The sequence below is a fragment of the Chaetodon auriga genome, chromosome 4, assembly GCF_051107435.1.
Source record: "Chaetodon auriga isolate fChaAug3 chromosome 4, fChaAug3.hap1, whole genome shotgun sequence".
In the NCBI taxonomy this organism is placed as follows: Eukaryota; Metazoa; Chordata; class Actinopteri; order Chaetodontiformes; family Chaetodontidae; genus Chaetodon; species Chaetodon auriga.
Genome location: NC_135077.1, coordinates 3,363,186 through 3,389,238, shown reverse-complemented (window position 1 = coordinate 3,389,238; position 26,053 = coordinate 3,363,186). Strand labels below are relative to the sequence as shown.

At 43.3% G+C, this 26,053-nt stretch overlaps 1 protein-coding gene across 1 annotated transcript in view; it reads right to left on the bottom strand.

Annotated features, from left to right (window-relative positions):
- Positions 1-503: 503 nt before the first annotated feature.
- gcgrb (glucagon receptor b) overlaps positions 504-26,053 on the bottom strand; it is a 37,416-nt gene continuing 11,866 nt past the window's right edge. The window contains exons 2-14 of the mRNA XM_076729656.1: positions 12,328-12,475; positions 12,118-12,214; positions 11,896-12,003; positions 9,615-9,703; positions 9,177-9,283; positions 8,599-8,755; positions 8,007-8,166; positions 6,809-6,869; positions 6,528-6,597; positions 4,545-4,633; positions 3,687-3,831; positions 2,936-2,977; positions 504-2,566 (exon numbers count right to left, since the gene is read on the bottom strand). Of these exons, the coding sequence (XP_076585771.1) occupies positions 2,147-2,566; positions 2,936-2,977; positions 3,687-3,831; positions 4,545-4,633; positions 6,528-6,597; positions 6,809-6,869; positions 8,007-8,166; positions 8,599-8,755; positions 9,177-9,283; positions 9,615-9,703; positions 11,896-12,003; positions 12,118-12,214; positions 12,328-12,381 (1,599 nt within the window). The 5' untranslated portion in view covers positions 12,382-12,475 and the 3' untranslated portion in view covers positions 504-2,146. The remainder of the gene's footprint in view (positions 2,567-2,935; positions 2,978-3,686; positions 3,832-4,544; positions 4,634-6,527; positions 6,598-6,808; positions 6,870-8,006; positions 8,167-8,598; positions 8,756-9,176; positions 9,284-9,614; positions 9,704-11,895; positions 12,004-12,117; positions 12,215-12,327; positions 12,476-26,053) is intronic.

Here is a 26,053-nt window from a genome sequence, read left to right as displayed (position 1 = left end):
ATTTCTAGATCAATAACACAAACAAACATGCATACACACACATTATTGTGTGCGCGACCAATGCATAATTCATCCACTGACAACTTATCTTCTGTGGAACAACACACAGATGAGTCACTCTAATTTCTAATTTCACATCGTAGTCATCGCCAATGGAAACATGCACGGTGATTGATACTGATTGGCTTTGCAGTCAAACACTGATGTGGAATAACTGCATGATGATATGCATGCACACACACACACACACACACACACACACACACACACACACACACATACGCAGAGGAATGTATTTGTCACATTGTTCAGCTGATATTGAAACATGTTGTTCTCGTCAGGAACATTTCTGCAGTGAAGGCGACCACAAAATGTCACTTATATTTTGTTTTAATGTCACAAACGTGTCAAAAGTGTGTGTGTAACTGTGGAGGAATGACAGTTATCTCTACCACTAGCGTCTCTCTCATGTGTTGAATTGATACAATATATACAGACACTTTGCTGACAGAATTTAGTTTAATTGCATCCACAGAAACATATGAGACACAATAATTTGGCATTTCATATAAAACTTTTTGCTCTCTCTCATATCGTTGTTTGCTTTGTGACCCTCTTTGAAACATTTTAAATAAAACAACATGTACAGCCTTGTTTAGTGAAACAAGAGTCTTTTCTCAAGGTAATTAGTCATGAACTGCACACAAAAACACAGAACAGCAACACATCCCTCCAGCCACCCGCTTTATAGTATTCACTTTATCAGTATTTACAGCTTACGGTGCTCTTTGAGGAGAAGGTTTTCGAGGACTGCCTTTGTGAAAAAGCCGTGTTGGCTCCAATCGGGCTGGAATTGATTGAAAATACCAGCAATTAAATCCTCTTTAAAAACACCAGTTGTTGATTTAATTTGCCAAATGTCTCAATGCAAAATGCTGAAAGTGATTCTGTGTGGCACATTCTTCTTTCTGCGTCATGAGCCCTGACACGATGTACAGAGGAAGAAGACTAAATAAAAATACTAATAACTAAAACTAATAAAGACTAAATCAGATGGTTCCTCCATTGTCGATGAGGTGCCATATGAAAGGACGTTTCTCCTCTGAACGTACTGTATATCGTTTTTATAAAAATGACTTTATCGTCTGTGTTTGCCTCTAAGGAATACTGTAAAACTGAAAAAACATAAAGCTGTGTGGCCAATGACTGGACCAGTGAAATGATTGTGATCTTGAGGTATTTCAGTTTATGTAAAACACCAAAAATCACATTTGCCAAATTGCTTTTGTTCCAATGAACATGTATGAGGTTTTAGTCCGAGTCTGCATGAGGACAAAGAATTGAAATTAAGTCTCCATACTGTGGACATAGAATGTATTTTCGTTCACATATATGCACTTCAATGTTGTTTCGCCCATAGTTCTCCATGTTCATATACATTCAGTCAGAATTTCAGGGTGGAGTTAGTCTGGACGGGAATGTGTGTGAAAGAGTGGATTGAGTGCCTGATTTCCCAGTAGATGTAAAATGCATCATGGTATATTATTATTTTCTTGTTTTGCTTTGGTCATTTAAAATCTACAATAACTTATACATTACAGTCTTTCTGAAGATCAAAGCTTCCATCCTCTGCTTCAGCAGGACAAACGCTGTGTGATCTCCATGAAGAAGACGTCTGGAGCCATACATGCTGAAGTCCACATTCAGTTTCATAAAACCACAAACGAAACAAAAAACAAACCAACTTTGACACTGAAAGGTTCTTATGGGAGAGTACCACAAATGAGCGGCCATCGCTGCAAACAGACACACACAAGCATGACTCACAGCGGCAACAGCAGCACAGAAGTGCGCAGGGTCGGTGTCAAAATGGCAGTCCTCCATATGCACACACACACACAAACACATACGTACAACCACGTATCTACACGCTGGACACCACGAGACTTTCACTTTCATTTATTCAATCATTCCTGATGTCTGAAGTCAATAGGTGCTTTTTTGCTCAAGGTCCGATAAAACAATAAATATTTGCAGCTGGTCGGTTTAAAACTGTATCCGCGGCATCGTTCTGCGGCGGTGACCATCCTGATCTGTGCTGTTGGCGAGCGATCAGCGATCAGTTTTTGCTCGGAGCAGGCTGTCCTCAGACATTGGTCTCCTCTCCTTCCAGAGGGTACGTGTGGCATCGCACCTTCTCCTCCAGGCACACGTCTTCTGTGGCAGTGCTGATGTGACTGGTGGCGCCTCTCTGTGGCACGAAAGAGAACTGCAGGGTGTGTCTGCTTTTGGCGGGCTTGCCTTTCCCCGTCCCGTTGCTGTAGGAGACGACCAATCGGCGGCTCTCCTCAGGTGCGGCGGAGCACGAGGGCCCTCTGTCAGCTTTGTTGAGGCGCGGTGAGTCGCCGCTGGGGTCGCTGCCGTTGTTGTCAGGGAGATAGGGCAGATTGCCGGTGGCGATGCTGCCTTTGATGTGCGGCGTTTGGCTGTGGGTGTGGCGGTACTCCTCATCAATGTCCTTACCCAGCTTCCACCTCTTCCACTTTTTCAGCATCTCTGACTGCACCTGAAGGATGATGGGATACCAGAGAGAGAGCAGCAGGAGGAGAGAGACGTGAAGGTTTGAGATGAAGATTAGATAAGACACGAGCACTTCATCAGATGGACGTCTCTTGCCAAAGACTACATTTAAAAGTTAAGAGATTAGCAGATGGACGATGTTGTGTCCGTCCCACTCTGTAGACAAAAGAATCAAGTGGAACGTGAACAAAGATGGAGCTTTTAAAGATATAATGGACCGATAAAGGCTGCCGATAGAAACACTGATGATGAGAAATGTCTCATTTATCTTCTCTATAAAGGGAGAGGAAGGAACTGCAGCATCGGCAGAGATTAAATTAAGGTGGTGCTCCACATGAAAGCACATCTGTCTCACCTCTTTGTTGACGAAGCAGTACAGGATGGCAACCAGCAGGCCCTGAAACAGAAGGTTCAACAGTTCAGTCATGTCGGATACTGGAAAAGAAACTAACATTGGTCAGTTCACTGTGCATTAATACAGCTTTAATGTTTCAGTCATTATCAACAAGTGCTTCACCGCTCATGTCTCTGTGCTGGAGAACTCCATGGTTGTCCAAAAGGCAAACGATTACAAAAACATGAAAGAACCATACAGTTTCACTGGGTGTCATATTCCCACAATGCAATGGATGGCTCAACTGTGAGGCTGCTCTAGAATAAATTACATGGACCATTTTGATGACAATAAATATGTCAGCCAATGCATCAGTATGGGCACTTCATACCTGTATGTTTGTAATGGAGATCTTGGGCACAGATGCATGAGCTATGTCAGCCTACACAGCTGATGGCAATACTTTGTAGTGTACATTCATTGCTAGTGTGGGTCTTTTGAAATGTAGTTCAAAGGTGCCAATGCATGATTGAATGTGGAAATGTGGAACAAATCATCTTTCATCTCAAATCATCTCCAAATTCCAAAAATGTAAGTTTTAACGTATGAGCACATCGAGCCACATATCCCGTCTTATTATGATCAGATGATTCTGAGAGTAAAAACGCATTCACAGAAAAGAGGAAAAGACATGCGGGGAGAAAACACAGAGAAACACAATGATGTTCAAAGGGTGGAAGTGTGCGAAGAGAGAGTTTCATGGGAAGTCGACCTGGAAAGAGTTGAACAGCAGGTCACAGAAGAGGCGGATGAGGCGCAGCATGGAGCCTTTAGGGACGGACTCATCGATCACGAAGGTGAAGAGGATGGCATGAATCCCCAGCAGGGGGATGAGAGTCAGAGTGGACTTTGCTAATCTGGACCAAAGGAGGAAAAGGGAAACAAGGAATAGTTGTAAAGATTAGATATGAAATAAACCACAAAGGACAGCCATTGCTCATTTCACTGAGTTACGACTCTCATTGGCCCTCATCAGGTTAGAGTATTTGATTCAACGCATTTGTTCTTAAACTTTTTGGAGAATTAACGATTTATTGTCATCACAAAACGATGTGCAGACATATACTAGGAGAGAAATATATAAGATAAGATAAGATAAGATAAGATAAGATAGACTTTATTTATCCCACAATGGGGGGAAATTCACATGTTACAGCAGCAACAAGACAGAGTGCAAGAAGTCAGAGGACAAGAAGACAAGAAAGTGTTATATACCCTATGGTAATTTACAATCAATATATATAATCCCTTATTATGGTCTTCAGCAAAATAACGACTTCTGAAATGAAATGCAAGGTTGTCACCATTCAAATGTTCATTTCTAAGAGTGGCTTCCATAGACTTCTTCCCATGACTACTTGTATGAGAAAGGGGGTGTTCATAGTGATGAATTTACAGAAAATTATCGCCAAGGTCAGCCGTTCCTTTCAGCTCTGTGGAGTCTCGTAGCATCTTTCAGCTCATTATTACCAATTCACATATCGTCGTTTTCAACCTCTAAAAAGAAAAACTGCGCGCCCCCACGCACCTTTCTCCTTTTGTATTTCAGAGCAAGCAACACTTCTCTCACCTGAACTTGTAGTCAGTGTATCTCATCTGATGAGCTCTGAGTTTCGACATCAAGATTTTGATAATTCGGATGAATATGAAGAAGTTGATCTGAAACGAGAGGAGAAGTAAAATGGACGCAAACAAATATGCAAAACATGTTCTGTAGATTTTTAGATGACATCGTGTGGAAGAGAGAGACAGACACCCTAAAATGTCTCGAATCTTTCTGTGCGCTGTGGGATTTGAGCTGGACACAGACACAGACACACACACACACACACACACACACACACACATAGACGCACCACACACAACGTGATCTAGTGCAGAACCTCTTTGATGACAGAGAACATTAAATATTACGACACTCGAGTTATTAGCACTCCAAGTTTGGTAAAGTGCATGTTGTCTCGAAAGATGTTTGTGTGAATACGTGTGTGCATGAGTGCACACACAAACACAGTTTATTTAGGTGTGCGTGTGTGTGTGTGTGTTTGTGAATAATAGCTGAACTGCAGGGTTGTGTTTGGGATTGTTGGAGGGTGACATATGACGTAACGTCTGTTACACAACCATACGGCAACTATTTCAGAGATTACAATAAAGAGAGCTTTTCCACAGAGGGCACCGACTGTGTGACTTCCACAGTCCAGGAAATGTATGGGTTTATCAGCATGTTCTGTGTGTGTGTGAGCACACGCACACGTTAGCATGAGGTCACAAAGGCTGCTACTGTTAAAGTGCACTTGTGTTCATGAGTGTGTTCATCCATAATTCTGTTTGCCTCTATGGGAACAAGAGGCAGGAGACACACAAGAGGAACTGCACAGCTTATTTCTTTGTGTGTGTGTGTGTGTGTGTGTGTGTGTGCGTGCGTGCGTGCGTGCGTGCGTGCGTGCGTGCGTGCGTGCGTGTGTGCGTGTGTGTGATCCAGTCCAGCCACATATGTTAATCTTGCAGTTTTTTAGGAATATATTTGATGTAAATGTCTTGAGGTTAAAATCGGATTGTCACTATAATGAAGCTGTTACCAGTTTTATCTCAGGGTTTTTATTCATTTCTCATTTATAAAAATCACTCCAGGCACCGTTATTGACTCAAATGAAAAACATACAAATTAATATGTTTCACAAAAGCAGAGAGCAGACTGTTCACACCCACACACCTTTTGCTCGCTCCACTGTTTTCTTCCTGACCTCCAGCCAATCAGTGATGAAGACATGTGGAGTTACTTTTTCACTGACTTAGTAGACTCAGTATTTTAGGGTGCATGGATAAGATTAGCTCATTTGTCTCTACACTTGTCGAGCTGTGTACTTTCCAAGCCACCTTGAAATAGAATAAACACTCAAAAGCAGCCTCAAATAACTTTGAACATGAAAAGGAGTTAAAATTCCCCAAAAGGAATAAAAACATCACAAGACAAACAAGATGGTACATAAGATAAGGCTGGATGATTAGGTTGTGTTTGCACACACTACGCCAGAGAGAGACTTTTCAAACTCGATGCGACTGCAAGCTAACTATCAGCTCGCTAATCAGCCCGCCGGGCTCGCGCTCGTTGGTCATAGTACTGTAGCTCCAGAGGCTTCTCTCTGTTTTCTCTCTATTGGTCTGTTTACTTGGCACTTTGTCCACCATTGCAGTTTGTTCCGTAAAAAGTTATTGAAGAGGGAAAATAAAACTTATGGAATTAACATAGGTAACAGTGAGTTAGCAAACTTGTTAGCTTAGCGAGGTGGCTAACTGGAAAGTGAGTGCACACATACACAAGCATAAGTGTGTTCACAGCAACCATCTGCCAAGACACAGCTGGTGAATGTCTGCTAGTGTGTGTGTGTGTGTGTGTGTGTGTGTGTGTGTGTGTGTGTGTGTGTGTGTGCATCTGTAGCTCGATTACATGCCAGCACACTCTGGACTTGAATTTCCTTCAGCTCATTGTTCAACTGTAAACTGCCAGACACAGAATATGAAGGTCTGAGACAAACGGATACTGTCTTACCAGATAAGCAAACAGTATAGGAGAGCGGATGATCCACCAATATCCCATGTTAATATTCCTCTCCCAGCACCTACACACACACACACACACACACACACACACACACACACGTTCTACACTGTAACTCATTGCTGGCATCATTTTGATTCTGACCTTTTCATTGGATCCAAAGGGTGATCACATTCACGCACCACAGTATGAACTCTTACAGGCCACAGATAAAAGCTGTTACATCTGAGCTGCCTCTCATTTGATGCGACAATAAAAAAAAAAACACTTACTCCTCATCTTCATACAGATATTTCACCGTGATCCATGGCAACACGAATATGAGTGGTGCACCTGAGAACGACAGAGGGGTAAAAGGTGAGAGTGAGGAGTGTAAAGGTTTGTTGTCATTTCACCAGTTCAGTGATCACGGATGCCTTCCATGTGCCAGATCGTTCTCCCCAAAGCTTCATCTATAGCACATGCAAATAATGTGCCTAACAATTTACAGTTTGCGCTATATTTATTCTTTAACCCGGTTATCACAGTGACATGATTTTATTACCCGTGATACAGCATCAAACATTGCGATCATTGTTTATGATCATGAGTCTAAAACCTCATCATCTACTGACAAATATTTCTCTTCCCCTTTTACCCAGTGAAGTCTTGAAAGTTTCTAAATATGAAAATGTCTGCCCGTGTCTGTGCTTTATTGAAGTAAAATCGAATCTGTTCATAAGCCTGCTCTTCTCTTTATACATTATCTGTCCTGTCAGGCTCATGACTCACAAGCGTCAATTGGACAATCCAGTTAATATCGTGGAGACACCATGATTTGTTATTTCCACTCAGCTAAGATTTTCATCATGGGAAATGTTTGAAATCTCAAGATGACAATATCATTAGGCTGTTATCTCAGAACAGCAAGCTGAAAAGATAATTACAAAGTCATTACTTATTTAAGTTCAGTTGTGACCTCAAGAAAACAGAAGCTGCTCGGGGCTTCTGAATGTTTGTGACCTGAACATTCCTACGTTTTGAAAAACTGCATAATTAAAATCATTTTACCGTGTTGCAGATAAATCTGCCGCAGCGGCGTCTGCTCCATCTCTCACTGTCACTGTGTCGCCCCCTGTTCACGCCAGTCTCTCTGTGTTTGCTTGCATACTCACGTTGTGTTGTGAGAGCCTGTCATACCACACCTGTCCACTAGATGCCCACAGAGATTTTTAGCACCTCACTGAATTCCCTGACTGCTCCTGGGAACAGTCACCTGTCTACACACCTGCTCTGTATTTGCGCATCAGTCTATTTACATACCTGTTAACCATTCCTGTACCTGACTGACTATCTGTTAGTAATGACTGTGTTCCTGTTCATGACTCTGCTCATGGGCCAGGATCCTGTTTGCTCTCCTCATCACACTCAGAAATACAACTTTCTGTAATTATCAGAGCATCATTCCTGTGTGGCGGCTGTGGCTCTTACCCCAGCCAATGGCCAGGTAAATGTAGAAATACTTCCTCTCGCTGAACACGGTGATGACCAGCAGGCTGTGCAGGTAGATGCCCTCCACTAGCAGCCAATAGTTGTTGGCCATCACACTGTACTGCATCATCACCATGGCACCGCGGCACCACGTCACAGCCTAGCACACGACACAGGATGGGGGAGGGTGGGGATGCAAACAATAAACCAAGGTGACTCTTTTTCTCTCTGATTGTACAAAAGTCTAAAAATGATGCTTTAATTCAGAGCTCAGAGCTACTCTGCTTCAGCTCAGTTGATCTCACTCTGAGTCAGACTGCAGCACATGTGACACACAGAGGCTCAAATCTTGCCTTACAACAGCGGTTTAGATGTCATTTGGTTCTGGCATCAGCAACAGTTTTTGTCGTTGCTCACTGTCCTTCACAGCAGTTAAAGTTGCAACATAACCATAAATATATTTCAATGTCTTTTGCACGTGGGCACATAAGCAACACATCACAGTCACTGTTCCTTTTTTGTTATTGCTTATACTTAATATATGAACAGAATTCTCAGCAGATGATGGCTGGCGCGTTGTGTCTGCTCTGACCGGTATGTTGACCCAGGCTTGTGTCTGGGTGTCACTGCTGCTCCTGGGGTCCAGTGTGAGGGTCAGCAGGGCGTCTTTAACCAGGATGGACACGGCTCTCAGGATGAAGGAGGCAAACAGGTTCATGTGGATGTTGTTCCTCATGCAGTGGAGCCTCCTGGTGCAGAGGTGACAGTGGGAGGCAGCTTGTGACTTTCACATGTTGTGTTCATTGCTGTGCATGAAATTACTTTGCCAATCCTTCTTTGCATCATGTATTTCTTGCTTTTGACTTTTGTTCTTTAAATTTTTCCTACTTCATCCTCTCCTTCTTTGTTTTATCCCATCCGTCCATCCTTCCACCCTTTACTTCCTTGTTTCTTCCTTCCCACCTTTCTCACACCCTATTTTTTCCCCTCCCTTGGTTTCCTTCCTGGGTTCCCTCTCCCTCATCCTCTTTCTTCTTCCTTCTTTTCTATCTTCCATTCCCTTTGTTCTATCTTATTCATTCCTTTCCTGCACTCAGTTCGTTCCTTTCATTCCTCTACCTATTTCTTCCTCCTCCTTCCTCCCCTCTTCACTCTTCATACATGCTGTACCTGAAGGTGATGAGGATGCCCAGGGCCAGCAGCAGAGCTCCAAGAGACAGCGAGTAGCCCACTGTGTACATGATCCGTAACTGACTGAGGATGCGACCATACTGCTGCTGCAGATCCGCGAGCAGAGACAGAGTCAGTTACCTTCATGCACTGCCTTCATACATACACACTCACACAGCAGACTAAATCTGGCACAAAAGATGTAAAAAGGCTCCTAAAGATTATTTGAACAGCCGGGAGGGTTTTCACACGCTGATCATTTCAGATCATGTCTGGTTTAAGTGTCAACTCAGTCACAAAGTCATCTCGCCACCTGCCCCATAAGCAGCTTCAAACGTGGTAACAGTTACTTCACGTGGCAGGTCTGACCCACACACACACACACAGTTCTATAGATCAGACGTGCACACACAAACACACGGCACCCTGTACACACACCTCACCAGGGTCGTCCTCACATTCGCTGGTGTTCTTTTTTGCCCACTGACCATCTTCCTTGCAGACTCTGTAGACCAGACCATGCTGAACTGTTCACACAGGGACACACATTTATATTGTATTTATATCACAGATTTTATATTATGATGGCATGTGTGCCTCCAACTGTTCAGAAGTCTCTAAACACCCACACAACAATTTGTTTAGGAAAAAGTAAATAGTGACATTATCTTATCTGAAATGAACAGAAATTGTTGAGTTTATTTTGATCTTGAAAACCATAGTTCAAAGAAGTTTCACTCAGCTTCATCTGTTTCTGAAGATTGTAGCCTCTTATGTACAGTGCAGACATAAAAATGCTATCAATCCTCTCAAATTTTCTGCATGAAACCAAATAAAGTTATTTCCTATTTCAGCCAAACTAAAATCCTGAATAGAGCAATTAAGTCACCCTCTTTGGAGTGCATGGTCCTCGTGCTGCAAATAACTTATCTTTATTATTGATTAATCTGCAGATTATTTTCCTAATTAACCTGCTAAAAACAGGAAATACTAAAAAATGTTCATCACAGCTTCACACCTATTCAGAGCCTCCTAACCACGTGGGGGGCCCTGGAGAAAGCTCTACAGGACAGAGTGCTTCTCCTGGAGACACAGTGTGAAGCCTTAACATCAGTTTAAGGTTGATATTAGACCAATAGCTGACTAACATTAGTCCTTCACACCCAATGAATGCCTCATCCACTTGTTGAAACCACTGTCTGCTCGATCCAGTACAGCATTCATCCAAAAGATAGCTAGTTTCTTTCATCCAAATGAATGACAAGGACATACGATAGCTGTGTCACCATCACAAAGCATTTTCCATTCACTCCGCAGGACGACTTGAAATAAAAGCAGTTTGAAGAGCTCTTTCTACTCTCACTTCTTGTCACTGTATAAATTCTACATCATTGTGTTTCTCAGAAGGGACGTGAATATAATAATTAGCATAATAACCGTCAATGTAATATTCAATACATCATTTTAAATGTTTCTGAATGTAGTACATATTCACAAAAGCAGCACAGAGTACCAGGTCTTGGGTCTCAAGGTGTGCCGCTTATGCCTGGATCAGACTACATGAATCTAGCCGGACTTTGAGACGATTTTGTCGTGGCTGACCGATTACCAGCGTTGTGACCGATCGTGAACGACAACTGGGTGTCTATACATGTGTCATGTGACATGCTAAACGACTCAGTGAGAATCAGATGTTCTCTCCAGAGCGCAGTCAGGACTAACACGGTGAAGAGGAGGAGGAGGAGGGATGTCGAGGTTGCTGCTGTCAGGTGAAAGTTCTTTGAGCTGTAGCAACAGTAAGGGGTACTGTTGCTATTTGACGTTTCCTCGAGGGAGGAGGACCGAGCCAAAAAAGACAAATGTTGGCTAGAAATAGTGGAAGCTCTTCATCAGCCCGGCGAGTAGCTGCTGTGATGTCATAACATTATCTACGGTCCAAACTGTGGGAATATACTTATCGTTATTAACTCCAGATCTGATGTTAAAGTAGCCTGTTTGATGCAGCCAACACAAACAAACCTGCTCCCAGTGGAATAAATAACTGTGGAATAAAATGACTCTATGTGAAACTCATCGTAACCTGTCGTAATTGTTATCTGGATGCTACCAAACGGGCCAAAGTTTACTCCGTCTAGATTTTTGGGCGACTTGGAGGCAGCAAGCTGTAAACACAACACTGACATCTTATAGAGCTGACATGGCAAACATGTTGCATATTTACACATCCTGCAGGCACAGAGCAACATTAGCATTTATTTCGACTTGTGTTTCTGTCCACCGGATAAATGATAGTCCATTGCTCTCTCTCCTTTAAGCCTGTTTCAGTCTTGACCAACTCCTGAGGGAAATATCTGCCTCTTTAGCTGCTGAGTACTCCATTATGTTCACCAGCTATTTGCTAATTCAGGCTGTGCAGAACCGGTTTATCCGAACTTGGCTGCCTGCTGCAGCTGGAAAGATGCTGATCAGAGAGAGGAGAACCAAAAGAAAGATGCTTATTTGCTCTGCTGAGTTGAGGGCAACTAAGAAACAGGGTGATCATTTTCACTAGCAACCCATTCCACATTACAAATGCTAAATATTGAATATTACCGTGAAATATTGATTAATTCAGTGTTAAATGTTCTTATGTTCTGTTTTACTGAAGCATATGTGTAGATCACAAGCCCAACATATATTGTGCACACACTCACACACACACACTCACACACACACAGACCTTTACGATACCATGGAAGGAACCATGGGCAGGACACATTGACAGTGGTTCCTGGCAGTCCATCAGGCCAGCAGGCGTACAGGTCGAAGGTCCTGTTACACACCAGCCCTGCAGTGGAGATCACATCTTTGAAATCTTGGCTTACTGTAGGTCAGGCTTTCTCCATTCTGCTGCATGCATCTCGTTCATGCATGAGCTCGTGCTGGGAGGAGAGGGGCTAACCTGTGGTGGGGGCTGTGGCGTTGAGGTAGTCCAGGCACTGGTTTTTGTAGCTGCTCCACTGCTCCTTCACAAGCTCCAGGGAGTTTGTAGAGGAGACCTGCAGGAGGAACCTCATGTCAAGTTTTAGCAACTCTGAACTCAGACCCTTAGTAACACACACATCTTCAGTCTGTGTGTCAGTGTGTGAAAAGGGGAGGCCGTGAGTCATACCTTTGTGCAGCTGCAGAGCATAAGCAAGGCCAAGAGGAGACACACCTGGGACATGCCACTGATGCTGGGAGGATGGGGGTCAGTGGGGACCAGAACACAGAGGAGGCCTGACACATGAGGCGGTCTCTGCCTTATCTCAGCGTGTGGCCTACAGACATGATATGGAGAAACTTGTTAGCAGGAAGAGCATGTGTTGTGTAAGTGTGTGTGTGTGTGTGTGTGTGTGTGTGTGTGCATATGTGGACGTGTATCACTCATGTTGTGGGTACATAACTCTGTTTACACAGTCACACTGTGAGGACTTGCCTTCCTTATGGAGACAAAGACAAGTCGCCATCAGGAAGAAGTCTCCAAGAAATCAATGAGAGTCATTGCAACAGTGTAAGTTCCACCACTTCAGAGGACATTAAGTGAGAGAAACACTACTGTGAGTGTGTGTGTGTGTGTGTGTGTGTGTGTGTGTGTGTGTGTGTGTGTGTGTGCGCGCGTGCGTGTGTTGTTTTTCCTGGCAGATGCATTTCCTGCTGCATCAGTTGACCATCTTCGCCCACGAAGTTGGAGAACAAAACGAAATCTGAAACGTTTCTGCAAAAAACACCTTAACGATGGAAACATTTTTGGCTAAAACGTTTCAAATTCCATTCTGTTCCAGTCTGTGTGTGTCTCATGATGAAGGCCATGTGCTTTTCCGTGTGTGTGTACGTGTGTTTGTTGCCATGGTACCTGACTGCTGTACCTGACAGAGATTCAAACCATACATCTACAGCCTGTCATGTCACCACGGCACAGAGATTAGCGCCTCCATTTTTAACAGGATGACAGAGTAAACAACGATCAGGCGAGCTGCTGGTGTGTCGTGAAGACCTTTTATCTTGTGGTGTTACTCTTCCTCTTTACAACCACATGCAGCTCTTACCAACTGAGCAGCAAAGCCGAAGAGACAGTTCACAAGCTCCTGCGTGTCACCCACATGTTTGGTGATTTCTGATGAAACACACTGAGGATTCTCTCTGAACGATGCAGTTTTGAATGTGATATATAGGATGGAGCCTTATTGAGGCAGCTATGGGCTCAAGCAAGCCTCAAATGCATACGATTGGTCAAACGGCAGGTGCCTTTAATCCAGCCCCCATCCCCTGGCACCCAAATGTCCCATTTTTTTTAATGACATGTGACATGTTCTTTCATCATGATGAACCTGGGTAGTGTAGTTTATTTAGGGTCGATCACACATGCAGCGTCCTGCTGCTGTAAATACTCATAGAGCACCAAATGCATATTAATCCATAACTGAAAAGAGTAATGCCCTATTTGCTTCTGTTTAAGTAAATTTAGCTAAAAACTACAGTGCCCAGGTCTTTTACAAAATGAGGAAATTAGTCTTTTTAAACTTGACACTAAAACTATTTTGTATATATTTCCCTCTGTTGAGTATGAGGTGTTTTTCCACTTGTTCTGAAAGAAAAATGTCTGGTATAGTCCATGTATTCAACCACTGGTGAGTGAAAGGCAGCCGCTTAAAGACTAAATCTGTTTGTGAATTTAACCTCTGCATCTTTATGCATGAAATAATCAATTTTAAGGTGGGTCATTTTCACCTAACATGTATTTTTGGATTGAATAGGATCTCTGTGATCTGCAATTTATGTAATTTCATCTCCTAACCTCCCTCACTGGCACATAAACAGAGATTTGATTTTCATGGGTGGCTGGGCATACAAGAGCATGTGAACATTGTGTGTGTGTGTGTGTGTGTGTGTGTGTGTGTGTGTGTGTGTGTGTGTGCGCGCACATGTGAGCCACTGCTGCCAGCGCCTGTGTGTCTGTTTTTAGTTAACCACAAGACTGAGCAGGGGACAGCACATAATCACCGGATTGTCTCAAACTGATAGCCTTATTGACCTCACAGGCAGGTTTTACATTACACACACACGCACGCACACACACACACACACGCACTAGTGTGCTGTGGAATGAGGATATGCCTTTTCAAGCCTGTGTAAAACTCTGTTTCCAAGGTGGTAGCACCTCAGGTTTTTTAAGACCAGTAATTAAATCCTCTTCCAATTGCTTCACAGTGGCTGCTCGTCGCTGCTTTTGGGTGAAATTTATCAGTGTTTTGATGTAATCTTTGTATCTCCAAAATGTCATCTTGTCTGGGTGTGAAAGCTATCTGCCTCATTTGACGACGGTGCAGTTTTTCCAGAGGGGTTTGTGGTCGACCAAAACGCTCTGAAAGTTTCTCAAAACACAAATAATGTTTTGGTGGAAGTGAAAATATAAATATGCCTTTTAGGCTGTGGTTAGAATAATGAATTACTTTCAAACGCCTTGATAATAATTGTGTAATTCATTTGATCTTATGACATCCATATAAAGTCAGCGGTTATCAGTAAGGTTCTTGTTCTGTTTGATTAATTTTATGTCGCTTCACTCAGAGAGAAGGAAATTCTTTGAACTTGTTCTGTTCCTCTACTGAGCCAATGCTTGTGTCCTTCTTCTAAACACCCATTCTGGACTTATTTCACATGACGGTTCAGTGGAAAAGGTTCAGCATCCCAGATGACGAATACAAAGCTGTACGTGTTCGTGTGTGTTATCAAGGAGCCAAAGACAAAGTGAGAGGTGGAAAGCGAGAACATATCAGCACAACTGTGCTCGATGATTTGTACGAGCACAATCAGCCTGTGTGAGTCACGACTTTTCCTTTGGACTATTCCTGAATAATGTACTGTCCATGCAAATCAAAACACACACTACTCTGTCTTTCTATGTGTGTGTGTGTGTGTGTGTGTGTGTGTGTGTGTGTGTGTGTGTGTGTGTGATCATTGTAACAGTCATATCTCCCAAGGGATATTTGCGTTAACAGACTGAGTTCAACCCATTATTTGCATTGTTCATTTGCCTCTTTCTCTCTCGCACACAAAAACACACATTCGCATGCTTTTGCCTTTCTGTCCCTCGGCAAGAAAGAGGTGGAAGTGAAAAAGATCATTGCTGACTATGTTTTGCACTTTTAGTTCACAACACAAATTATTCACAGATGAGGCCACGGCAGCCTCAGCCCTCCATTTACTGCTGAATTAACATTCCTGAAAACAACACTGCGCTTTTTCCTTTCGTTTGATTCATCGACGCCCTGCAGAATACACGAAAACTACCAGTCGGTCTCTTTCATTCATATTTGTCATTCTCTTCCTGAGATCAGAGTGCAGCTCCGTTCATTTTTCGTTCTCAGCCTGTATCTGTTGGTAAGAAATATGACTCTGCCTCTCTGCTCCCACACATTTCCATTTAAGTGCACAATATGTATGCTTGTCCTGGGGAAAAACACAGGGACAGGGCAGGAAGAGAGACAGAAGGATGTAGAGTAGGAATATGTCAAATCTAAGAAAAAGTACACTTGAAAAAGGACATTGTCCTCAATCAAACTGATCAAACGACTGATGATGAAATCTTTCAGAAAAACACACCGTTTCCCATTATCATTAAGGTTATGCTGCTCATACTACCCATCATGAGCACTTCCCAATTATGTTGTTTAAATCAATAAGCCTTCCCGATGTTATAAGGAGTGGGCAATTAGGCAGAGCACAGAGAGTATGTAGGTGGCAGCAGAGGCAGGAGTGCTGTGGCTGTAATGGAGCTAAACAGAGCTGTAATTATGTTGTTTCTGCCTTGCTGAGCCGCTCTGCCCCACATGGAGTCTTACAACGAACTGCTCTCAAGCTCCAATATCATTTCTCGGACTTTTCCCCTCTTTCCTTATGTCTTTATGTTTGTCAATACTGCTTACTTTCTGTCTGCCCGTTCAAAAGTATGTGTTCTACTTTGTATAGGCTTCGTCCTGTAAGTGCTGTTGCTATTGGGTTTATCCCACTGCTGAGCACCTCGAGCTAGAGCTATCTCCGGCGGGTGCCTGTCAATACCGTGCATGCCTGCCTGCAGCGGAGCTCCAGCGGCAAACAGACACCTTCATGGCGCTCTGAGTGGAGGATGGCAGTGATGGAAGCCGGACTGAACACAGCGGTGGCAGCGGTGTCCCTCCAGAGGACAAGACAGACAAGCAAATCTTCAGTGTCAACTTCTCAGACATCCCAGAGAGGGACCCAGACAGTTGGCAGGCGTCAGTCAGCTCAGCTCCCTCTATCCTGGGCTCTTCTCAAGGTTCTCCCATCTCCTCACCTGCTGTCTGATTAAGAAGATGGGGATCTGCATCTGTGGCTTTCCCAGTCCCCACTGTGGCTAGGACTTACCAGGTATCATCAGGAAGGGACATCTGAGTGGCATCGCGATGCTGGCAGATCAACCTGCACCTGCTCATGGCCTCTTAGACAGGGACATTTACAATCAGGAGTTGCTGGCCAACCGTCTCCTGATGTGGCTTGGCTTCGAGGGGCTCCAGCCCTTCAGGGAGGCCACTTCTTCCAAGCCCTGAAAACTGAAAGCATGGTTTCAAAGTAGGTATGAACCTGGAGTCTGCAAAGACATGGAGGTTTCCCCTCTGTCCCCTACTAGAGCAGAGCCCTACTATGATGCTTCATCCTGAGACAACCTTTTTAGCCAAGCACAAGCGATCACGGCCAACTCCCCCAGATCAGGTTTACACTCACTTCTTTGTTGACTTCTCTGCTGCTGTCCTCCGCTGTCCCCACTATTGTTTGACTGACATCGGGAGGGTTATGATGGCTTTCCTGTGGTGACAGTGGCTGTGAATCCACCTTCCACTGCGGTGTCTTCCTCCAGTGGTGGCACCAGCTCTGAAGGCTCCATGCCGCCCCAGCAAGAACCCAAGGCCAGAACCTGGTTCAGCCTGCTCACCAAGCCATCTCAGAAACAAGGCTGATGGCTGGCAGTGCCGGGATGCAGGGAACATGTGTCTCAATCCAACTTGACCTGTTTCAGATTCTAGGCTTGTCTGTGTCAAGCACCACAGCAGGCCTTGTCCTTGTCTTGATGGTCTTCCCATGGGTGGTGATGAAAGAACAACTGTGTCACACAGCAACAAAGATGGCTATGAGATGGCTGCAAATTATATCAACGGATGCTCCGCAGATTTGCATGCACCTGCTTACAGAGCATTGCTCGGCATGGCAAAGCCTGCTATCCATGATTGAATGGATGGCTAATTTCATTTTGTCCCATCCCTCCATGCCCTCACCCTGTTTTTCAATGTGGCAAAAATTGTCATGTCATCTTGGAGAGCTATTGAGGAAGAAAGACATTTTCTGCGTCCCTCCAGGAGAGGGGAATGGGGGGGTTTATTGATTTATTTTCTTAAAACAAAGAAAAACAGGCGGGATGAGGCCAATTTGAACCTGACTGTTACTGGAAGACTATAAGTCTAAAAGGCTATATTTTGTTGTTTTTGGTGTTTTGATGGGGCTACAGTGTAGTGCTGTCTATCTAACTCATTACATCAAACCTTCTTAAAGAACAGTAAGACCGCCATTCAGCTACAGATGTTACAGCATCTGCTATGCAGATACCCTAGTTTTTTGTTTTTTTTTGTCCAGGTTTTGAGACACCTGTCTTTGAGACTTCTGCCTGCATCCCAATACAGTGGAGTTTAGTTTGAGTGGCTCAAAATGCTGAAATATTACAAAGAAATTAATCAACAGCTGTGTGTCTTTCAGGAGAACAGTTTTCTGGTTATTCAGGAAATTCCATAGACCTCACTGTCAACAGTTTTCATCAGCTCTACTGAAGAAATACTCCTTATGGAAATGTTTCAGAGAGCTGATTAGCATATTACTGATGACACTTTCTGGAAAGATGTGAAAAATAAAAAAATCACAAAATCACAAAATTTCCCTCAGACATGCAAAAAATTGATTTTTCAAAACCTGAACAAATAGAAGTGCACTGCATGCGTAGATACAACAAGAAGGAAACAAGAAATACGCTCTTTCAAAAATTGGGTGAACCGACCCTTCAACTCATCTCTGACCCTAACCCATCATCCACAGTGGTGAAGCCATGTACACACGCCTGATTTATGTCTTTTAAGCACTCTCAAACAGCATTCCTTTCTCTTTTTGCTTTCCTCTTCAGTGGCAGCAGTTTTGGCAGATCAGGTGCACTTGGCTAGTGACAATAACAAGTGTGTGTGTGCGGGTGTGTTTGTGTGTCTGTGCATGGAGGCGTGTGAAAGCTGCGTGTTATGATTAACTGAGGTGGATGATGGAGGTGACCCAGAATCTGCTCCTTCAGCAGATGTTATGCTTCACAAACAGAGCGAGAGCCATCTTTTTTTTTTTTTTTTTCCTCATCTCTCTGCGTCTCGTCCTCTCATCTTAGGTTCTCCTTCCCTCACTCTTGGATTTTATTTTTTTTCCAACAACATGGAACAAAAAAAACAGCCTGAGCCTTCAGATGTTCCTGCATCATTTCCTTCGTTATTATTTATTTTGCCTTCTCGAGGGAGACTTGTCTGACCATCTTGTTTCCTGTCTGATTTGGCTCATATGGGGGGTCAGCGTAGTGGGAAACACACAGAGACAGCAGATGAGGATTTGATGGCGACAAGCTTCAGTCCTATGTGTTCTGTAGGCGCCTCAGATTGGACAGTAGCCGATCAAAACACTTTCTTATCATTCACACATGCTGCTCCTCTGTCCTATGATGCCCCATAGTGTCTGTCCAGTCGGACGACAGTGTTTTCACCCTTCATGTAGAATACACAACAGCTCTCTCCTTCATGGTTCTCATATTAAAATAGTTTGGCTCCCAGCGCTGATGCAAAATATCATGCTCAAATCATCACCACTTCCACTTAGGAGACATCTGTGCTGGAAAGAAGCTTGGGTGCCGCAGAGCCACTGGCAGATGGTCTGAGCGGCTTTGAGCTGATCGCTACTTCTTTCAAAAAAGAGTCTGTCCGAAATTATGAATCCAAAGGCAAATGTCCAGTGGTGGGAGTGGACGAACAAAGAGGAGTCCAGATGAGCATCGTAAAAAGTTGTGTGTGAACATGAGGAGTGTGTGAACGAAGGAGGGAGATCGAGAGAGGGCGTGCACATGGGAAAAAGGCTTGGGCAGTACATACCATTCTCAGTGTCCCGTGGAGAATGCCAAGAGCCAGACCCTAAATCCTCAGCCATGCGCCCCCTGGACTCCTCCATAAAAATGCTTCACTTATACCACGTATATCCTGCTCGCTATATATTCTCCTTCAGCCTCGCATTGCTGCCATAAACACCCTCTCTGCTATGGAAACAGACAACCTCATTCACCTGCCAACACACGCACATGCACACAAACGCTACTTACACAACCAAATCAGTTAATAAGTAGAAAATATATGCAGGTTTATGCAGCTGGCTGAGGGGAGGAAAAGACACCAACATGGCAAAGAGACAAAAACTCAATGGTGAGCCTCCATTTGACCAATCAGCACTGGTTTGAAAAGCCAGAAAAAAGCAACGAGGCAGACATTACTAATTTATTGGAATAGTGTGACATTTTGGGGAACACACTGACACACTTTCTTGAGAGTTGGATGAAAAGATTGATACCACTCTCATGTAGCTGGAGACACATACAAATTGGCTCTGTCCAAAGGTAATAAAAACCATCTGAGCAGCAACCCACATGGTTTTGTTTGTTTAATTCCTACAACACACAGAGTGTAAAAAAGAAAATCTGTGGTGTGACAGGGGTCAGCCTTAGTGTTGAACTACTCCTGAGAAAGCGAATGGGGGTATTATCTGAACTACGCAGCACCAAGTGAGATACTGTGCTGTGCAGCAAGTTCCTCGAGAAACGTAATCAATTACAATTATTTCACAACAACGACAACAGCTTCCTTGTTCTTAACATGTGACTGCCATCAAAGCAATGGAGCTTTAATGGCATTAGCAACTGTCAATCACTGAATGTTACATTGTAATCCTGACACTGTCATCACAGCACTGTTGCTCGTTACTGAGTATGCGTTACTGCTCAACACTGGTGGTTGATACACCAGCACAGAAGGACAACGGGACAGATGGACCAGGGCTGATCCATAGTGTTTCCCTCGTCCCTCTCCCCATGAGGTGAAATGTCATAAGCGAGTGCATTTGTTTTCGTATGTATCATATCCAAACTTACCGCCCAACCTGCCTGTCATGCATCTGCCAGAGGCGCATCTGCTAAACACTTCCCGACACACACCATCACACCTGTGACAGCCACAAACATGAGGGTCACAAACTGGTCTCAGAGATGAAAACACACACGAATGGTGCACAAAAGCACACGCGAACGGCTCTTTGTGTGGGTTTGATAATGCACAGAAGCTAATAAAATACAAGCAGCTGCTGCATTTAAGGAAGAACATATGAAACACTAACAATCCTTTAAATGCTGTTACATCGATGCTCAGTTTCCACAAGTGGCATGTACGCGCCTGCATACAAACATGCATATGTGCTGTTTCAAAGAATGGAAAAAGACAACCATGGCACCTGCATTGTGACCACGGCGCATGAATACACACACAAGATGACACGTGGGGGTAAACACAGGTTCTTCTGACCAACACATACAAACTGAGGAATGCTGAAGAAAAACATTTGTTTAGTTTTTCTTCAGTCTGTTTTACATGAATGTTTGACATGCATTGGATAAATCTGTCATTTGGAAGATACTGAGATCTCAATCTCAATTCTGTGCAATTTCTTATGGGTTTTGAGAGAATGCAATAAATCAGCCTGCATCCTCCAATTAATCTGCTAAAATGTAGAAAGTCCTCAGGCTGGAAGAGCGTTTTGTACAACACAGAGCACTGCCACGGCGTCTTTCAGAGCTCCACACCGCTGCCAGCTTGAGCAATCTTGGCTGTTGTTACCAGAATTTAGCTAAACGCATTAAAACTCCAGGAAACAACAAATTTGACTGAAAAATGCAGACCGGCAGACAAAGTAACAGTTTATTGACAAAAATACTGAAACTCGTGGTGAGCTGTTTGGAGGCAGAGCTGGATAACTGAGGCTGGACATGGCTGACAGGCAAAGGGGCTACGCTTGACGAGGAGGAGGAGGAGGAATCAGGACAAGCTGGCAACCAGAGGTGAAGAAAGCCAGGCTTATATACTGCTGGGCTGATGAGCCTGATGTGCAGCAGGTGTGCAGGTGATCAGGCAGGAGACAGCAGAGGGTGGAGGAAGCCACACCCGGCCTCAGACAGACATGGGGACAGACAGACAGACAAATAGCATGAAGGGAAAGGGGGAAAGGAAAACACGAGGGACAGACAGGTGAGCAGATCCGAGCAAACGTGACAGAAATGACAAACAAAACAGAAGCAAGCGAGCTCAGCCTTGGCAGTCAACCGGACCCCCTCACACACCTGACACCCCTTTATGGGATAAAAAATGACTTCACGAGCATGTTAATATTCAGAAACCTTTGGAGACTCTCCATCGTGTTATTCTGAGCTCTTACTGTCACATCCTGTTTCATCCAGGTGTATCTCTTGACACCTTCTGTATGATGATGACGATGATTATTTGTTGTTGTTGTTGTTGTTTACAATAAACAAGCTAATATTCCACATTTAGAAGTCCATATAGCTGTGGTGCTGAAACAGTGCGTCTCAGTCAGTTTTATTTGAAGCCTTAATGTAATTTCCCTTCTATTTAGAGTTTATGTTAATTCATAAGGACTGTTGATCAGAATTATGCGAGCGGATGGTCTATGCTTGGAATATGAGCTTGTATCTAGATGAAATATATGCAAATTCACTCTCTGAGCATTTTAATGAGATGGAAAGTTGTAATTTTGTGGCTTTGAATAAGACACCAAGGAGAGCTCACACTGAATCACGAGCATGACAAAAGTGGTGATTTTGTCTTTCACTTAGAAATATGCTGAAATTAGAAGACAGGGATTATCCTGCCGACTGTTGAATCACCTGTGACGTCACACCCTCTAATCTTTTTGGAATCCATATGATCCATCACGGGATAACCAATATACCCAAATTAAACAACAAGATAAATCATTTGTCCATGCCATCCAGAGTGACGCGGAAAAGAATTCTGTGGACAGGAAGACACTGTTTGTCTGCGCCCTCCATAACCGTAACAAACCCTTGTTAAACAAACAAATCTCTTTTATGAGGTGATGCTGAGGTTAAGGTTTGGTTAGGATTAGGCACAAAAATTACTTGGTTAGGGAATCTTAACCAAGATTGGAGGATCTTCATTGTCCTGGTTACAGTAATAACTAAGTGCTTGCGGTTAGGGGACGACTGCTTTCGTGGTTGAAAGAAACCAACAGTGACTCGTGGCAGGAAACAGGTCAAAGTGTTAAAGTTCCACGTTTTTGTTGACCCATTCCTCACCCTGACCTTCCCCTTATGTGGTCTTCGTGGCTCTAAAATAATGGAATTGCACATCCTCCTTTGTTTCAGAACCTGAGGGTTCTTCACTTCAATATCGACATATTTCACTTTGGGTGTATCTGCTGGGATGAGTGATGCTGACATCTGAGTGCTGCAGCACAAAAGCACTTCATGAACAAACAATAGTTAGAGCATCATGTCTGAAGTGTCCCAGTCATTCTGAGCTGCACACACCTGATGGACAGGAGGTCCTGGACTGTCATCCATACATCCTGAACTATGACAGTAGTTCACGCACTCTACTGCACTTCACTCTGCAGGCAGTCAGTGGTCAGACTGGCCTCTGACTGAAGCTCGACCGGATCTTTAATCCTTCATACCTCAAGAAGTCTGTGCTGAACTTCCACTGATCCTGGCTCACAGGCATCTTGACCGTCAGGATCAGTTATGATGTTATCTGCACCAAATGTGTGTTTCCTGTCGTTCAGTAAAATAAAACTGCTCCATGTTTGGACTTTGGCTAAACCAGAATATTACTGATGGAGTGTGAAGCAAAAAATGTGAATTTCATACTGAGTGCTCCAATTTGATCGTTCTGAGACAGACAGCAATCTGGCTTGTGATGGACACATCAAACACTGTTGTATGACTACATCAGTGACTTATATACAAATAATGTTTGCTGTTTTCATCACCTCTTGTGAATATAATACAAAATGAGTGATTTACATGCTGTTTACAAATGTTGCACTTGTGTACAGATGTATTCAATGTTGTAAACAACATTTTCCCTTCAAAACTGAATAAAATACAGTTACTGAAAGTTACTGATCTGTTCAATTCTACTCACCTTGATTAAATCACTAAACATAGCGAAGGTATCCCTGCAGGTGATTAATCCTACAACCACTACAAATATTTCTCTTTTCTCCCTCTGACAGGCTGTTCATGTAGCAGGGAATCTGTGCAAGTATGAAAAGTGAATGAAGTTAAGAGAGGAGAGAGAATATGAGTTTATTTTTCTCTGTCACACGAGATAAAGCTCAGAGTTAGTGAAGAAACATAATAAGATAATTCTGTTAAAGCTAAATAGACCCATACGTGCCAAAGGCATCTGGATACACAAAGCTTGATCTTTCTGTGTGTGTGTGTGTGTGTGTGTGTGTGTGTGTGTGTGTGTGTGTGTGTGTGTGTGCGCAAAAGAGAAACAAAGTGTGTGCATGCATTTGCATGCTGAAGGGCCTGGCTCATAACTCAGCTGAGTTTGTTTGGTTGCAGTCTTACAGTACTGCCTTGAAATCACATTACAGATAATCAGATTTATTGTGTTGTCTTCAGAGAAGCTCAACGCGGAAAAGTATTTCAAACTATGTGTCTTGTTAAACTCAAGACACAAATTTAAAGACTAAAAGACTCTGCTGCAAAGAAATGCTCTTTGTCTTTTGCTCTGTGTGTATGTTTACGCCTCTAAATTCTCCCTAAATGGTCAAAACACGCCTCAGTTTTCACTTACATGCTTCTGACGTGGATTTTTTGCAGGGTCAGAGATGAAACAAGGTCAGTGCTGCAATGGAGATAACTGCGCTGGATGAGAAGATCAGGGCAGTCCATGTAAAAACAGTTTATTATTATTAGTTTTTATTATTTATTTATTTTTCTTCAAATATGTGTCTAATGAGCTCAAATAGGCTTTTTAAGGCAAAATCTGAAATGGCAAGAAAATGTTGCCTTGCCAGATTTGCGGGCTCGCTGAAGCCTGCAGGGAAGCTGCAGGAATCCTGAGCAGTGTGTGTAACAGCCAGGTGGCTCTGGGGCCAGTGTGGAGACAGGCCTTCCCAGAGTGGAAAGGAATCAAATCTTCAAACAGTTAAAGGCCCTGCTCTTACTCTTAATTACTCCAGCTGATTAAAGCTGAGGACAGGTTGAAGGTGGGCAGAGCTGTGATGGGATTCTGCTGAGATTATGCAGTAAAAGAACTTTTACACAACAGTCATAGCAAGAAAACAGTCTCTCTCTCTCTGCTCTGCTTTATTAAAGTGTCCAAGGAAGACATGACAGTCAGCCAGCCTGCACAATACCATCATTAAATGTATTCGTTATATCTGTGCTTTTCCTGCTATGGTCAATAAAGTGGGAATATATGGTCACATTAAACTTTCATATTGGGAACATTCACTTCTTTTTCCATTCACTTCGGTGAAAGTGCGTACAACTGAATGAATTAAGTATGCAGGTCCTGTGTTGGTGCTGTTCTCTGGCCACCTCTGTTAGACTCACAGGAAGAGTTCACTTTTATTCAACTTTGCCGTGTGACTTCATCCACAATGGTGATGTGCTGTGTTTGGAAATGGAAAAGTAATTATTCAAGAGCTATGTTATCAGCTTGTTTTGTACAATATTACACTACCAGACAACCAACTACAGCATCATTTCCACAGTCTGTTTACAGCCTATGATTCTGAATTGTGTTGAATAAATCTCCAAACCATGTTAAATGTTCATTCACTCAAGCATTCATCGATGGTTTTCCTATTAACTGTGAAGTGCTGGCAAGTGGTCCAAGGTGAAGGACACGTCATTACACATCTCTGATTGTGAGCCTGCAAAGCACCTCTACAGTGCATTCAGTTCTGCATCATGTAGCACGCAACTAGGCTGTACCTGTGGCCCAGATGCCACAGGATGTATGCCACACACAACTGCTGTATGACAGCACACACAACACGCAGCAGGCCAAAATGAACCAGTTTAGCAGGTGGTAGAGATGAAGGAACACCTGATGAGGAAACTCAGTGATAGCAAGATTTGGTACCTCTCAGAGCTGAACCTCGAGCTCCAGCAGCTTCTCAGCTCTTTGCTTTCAAATGATAAATCAGTTGAAGTGAAACTAAAGCTGTGGCACTGACACAATCACTGCTCCACCAAAATGAGCGCCCTCCTCCTCCCATTGCTATGCATAATAAGCTTCTCAGATGCTGTGAATATTTTCTTTAGGTGCCACTCAGCATGTTGTTTGAGAGAGCAAGACCAAACCATTTTTACAAGTTCTGGTTCTGTTTTCATTTACATTTGTGACATTAGGTGAATAAAGTTTGGCAAGAACTTAAGAAATTAATATACAGGTACAGGATTTTAACACAGAATAGCTCCACACTTGTAATGAATGAACCAGTTTCGACCGCAGATAAAACAAATAATATGGCTCATCGGACAGAGACACACATGTCTCCTGCTTTAGATTACCGATGCTTATTTCTTATGACCAACTGTTACTTATTATCTCATGCCAGTGGCTGTGTACTGGCCTTAATTCTAAAAATGGAAAGAAAAGAGGAAATTAGAAAATTAAACCAGTGTCTTTGTACTCACTGGCCGGATCAGCTGATGTACGTTACAT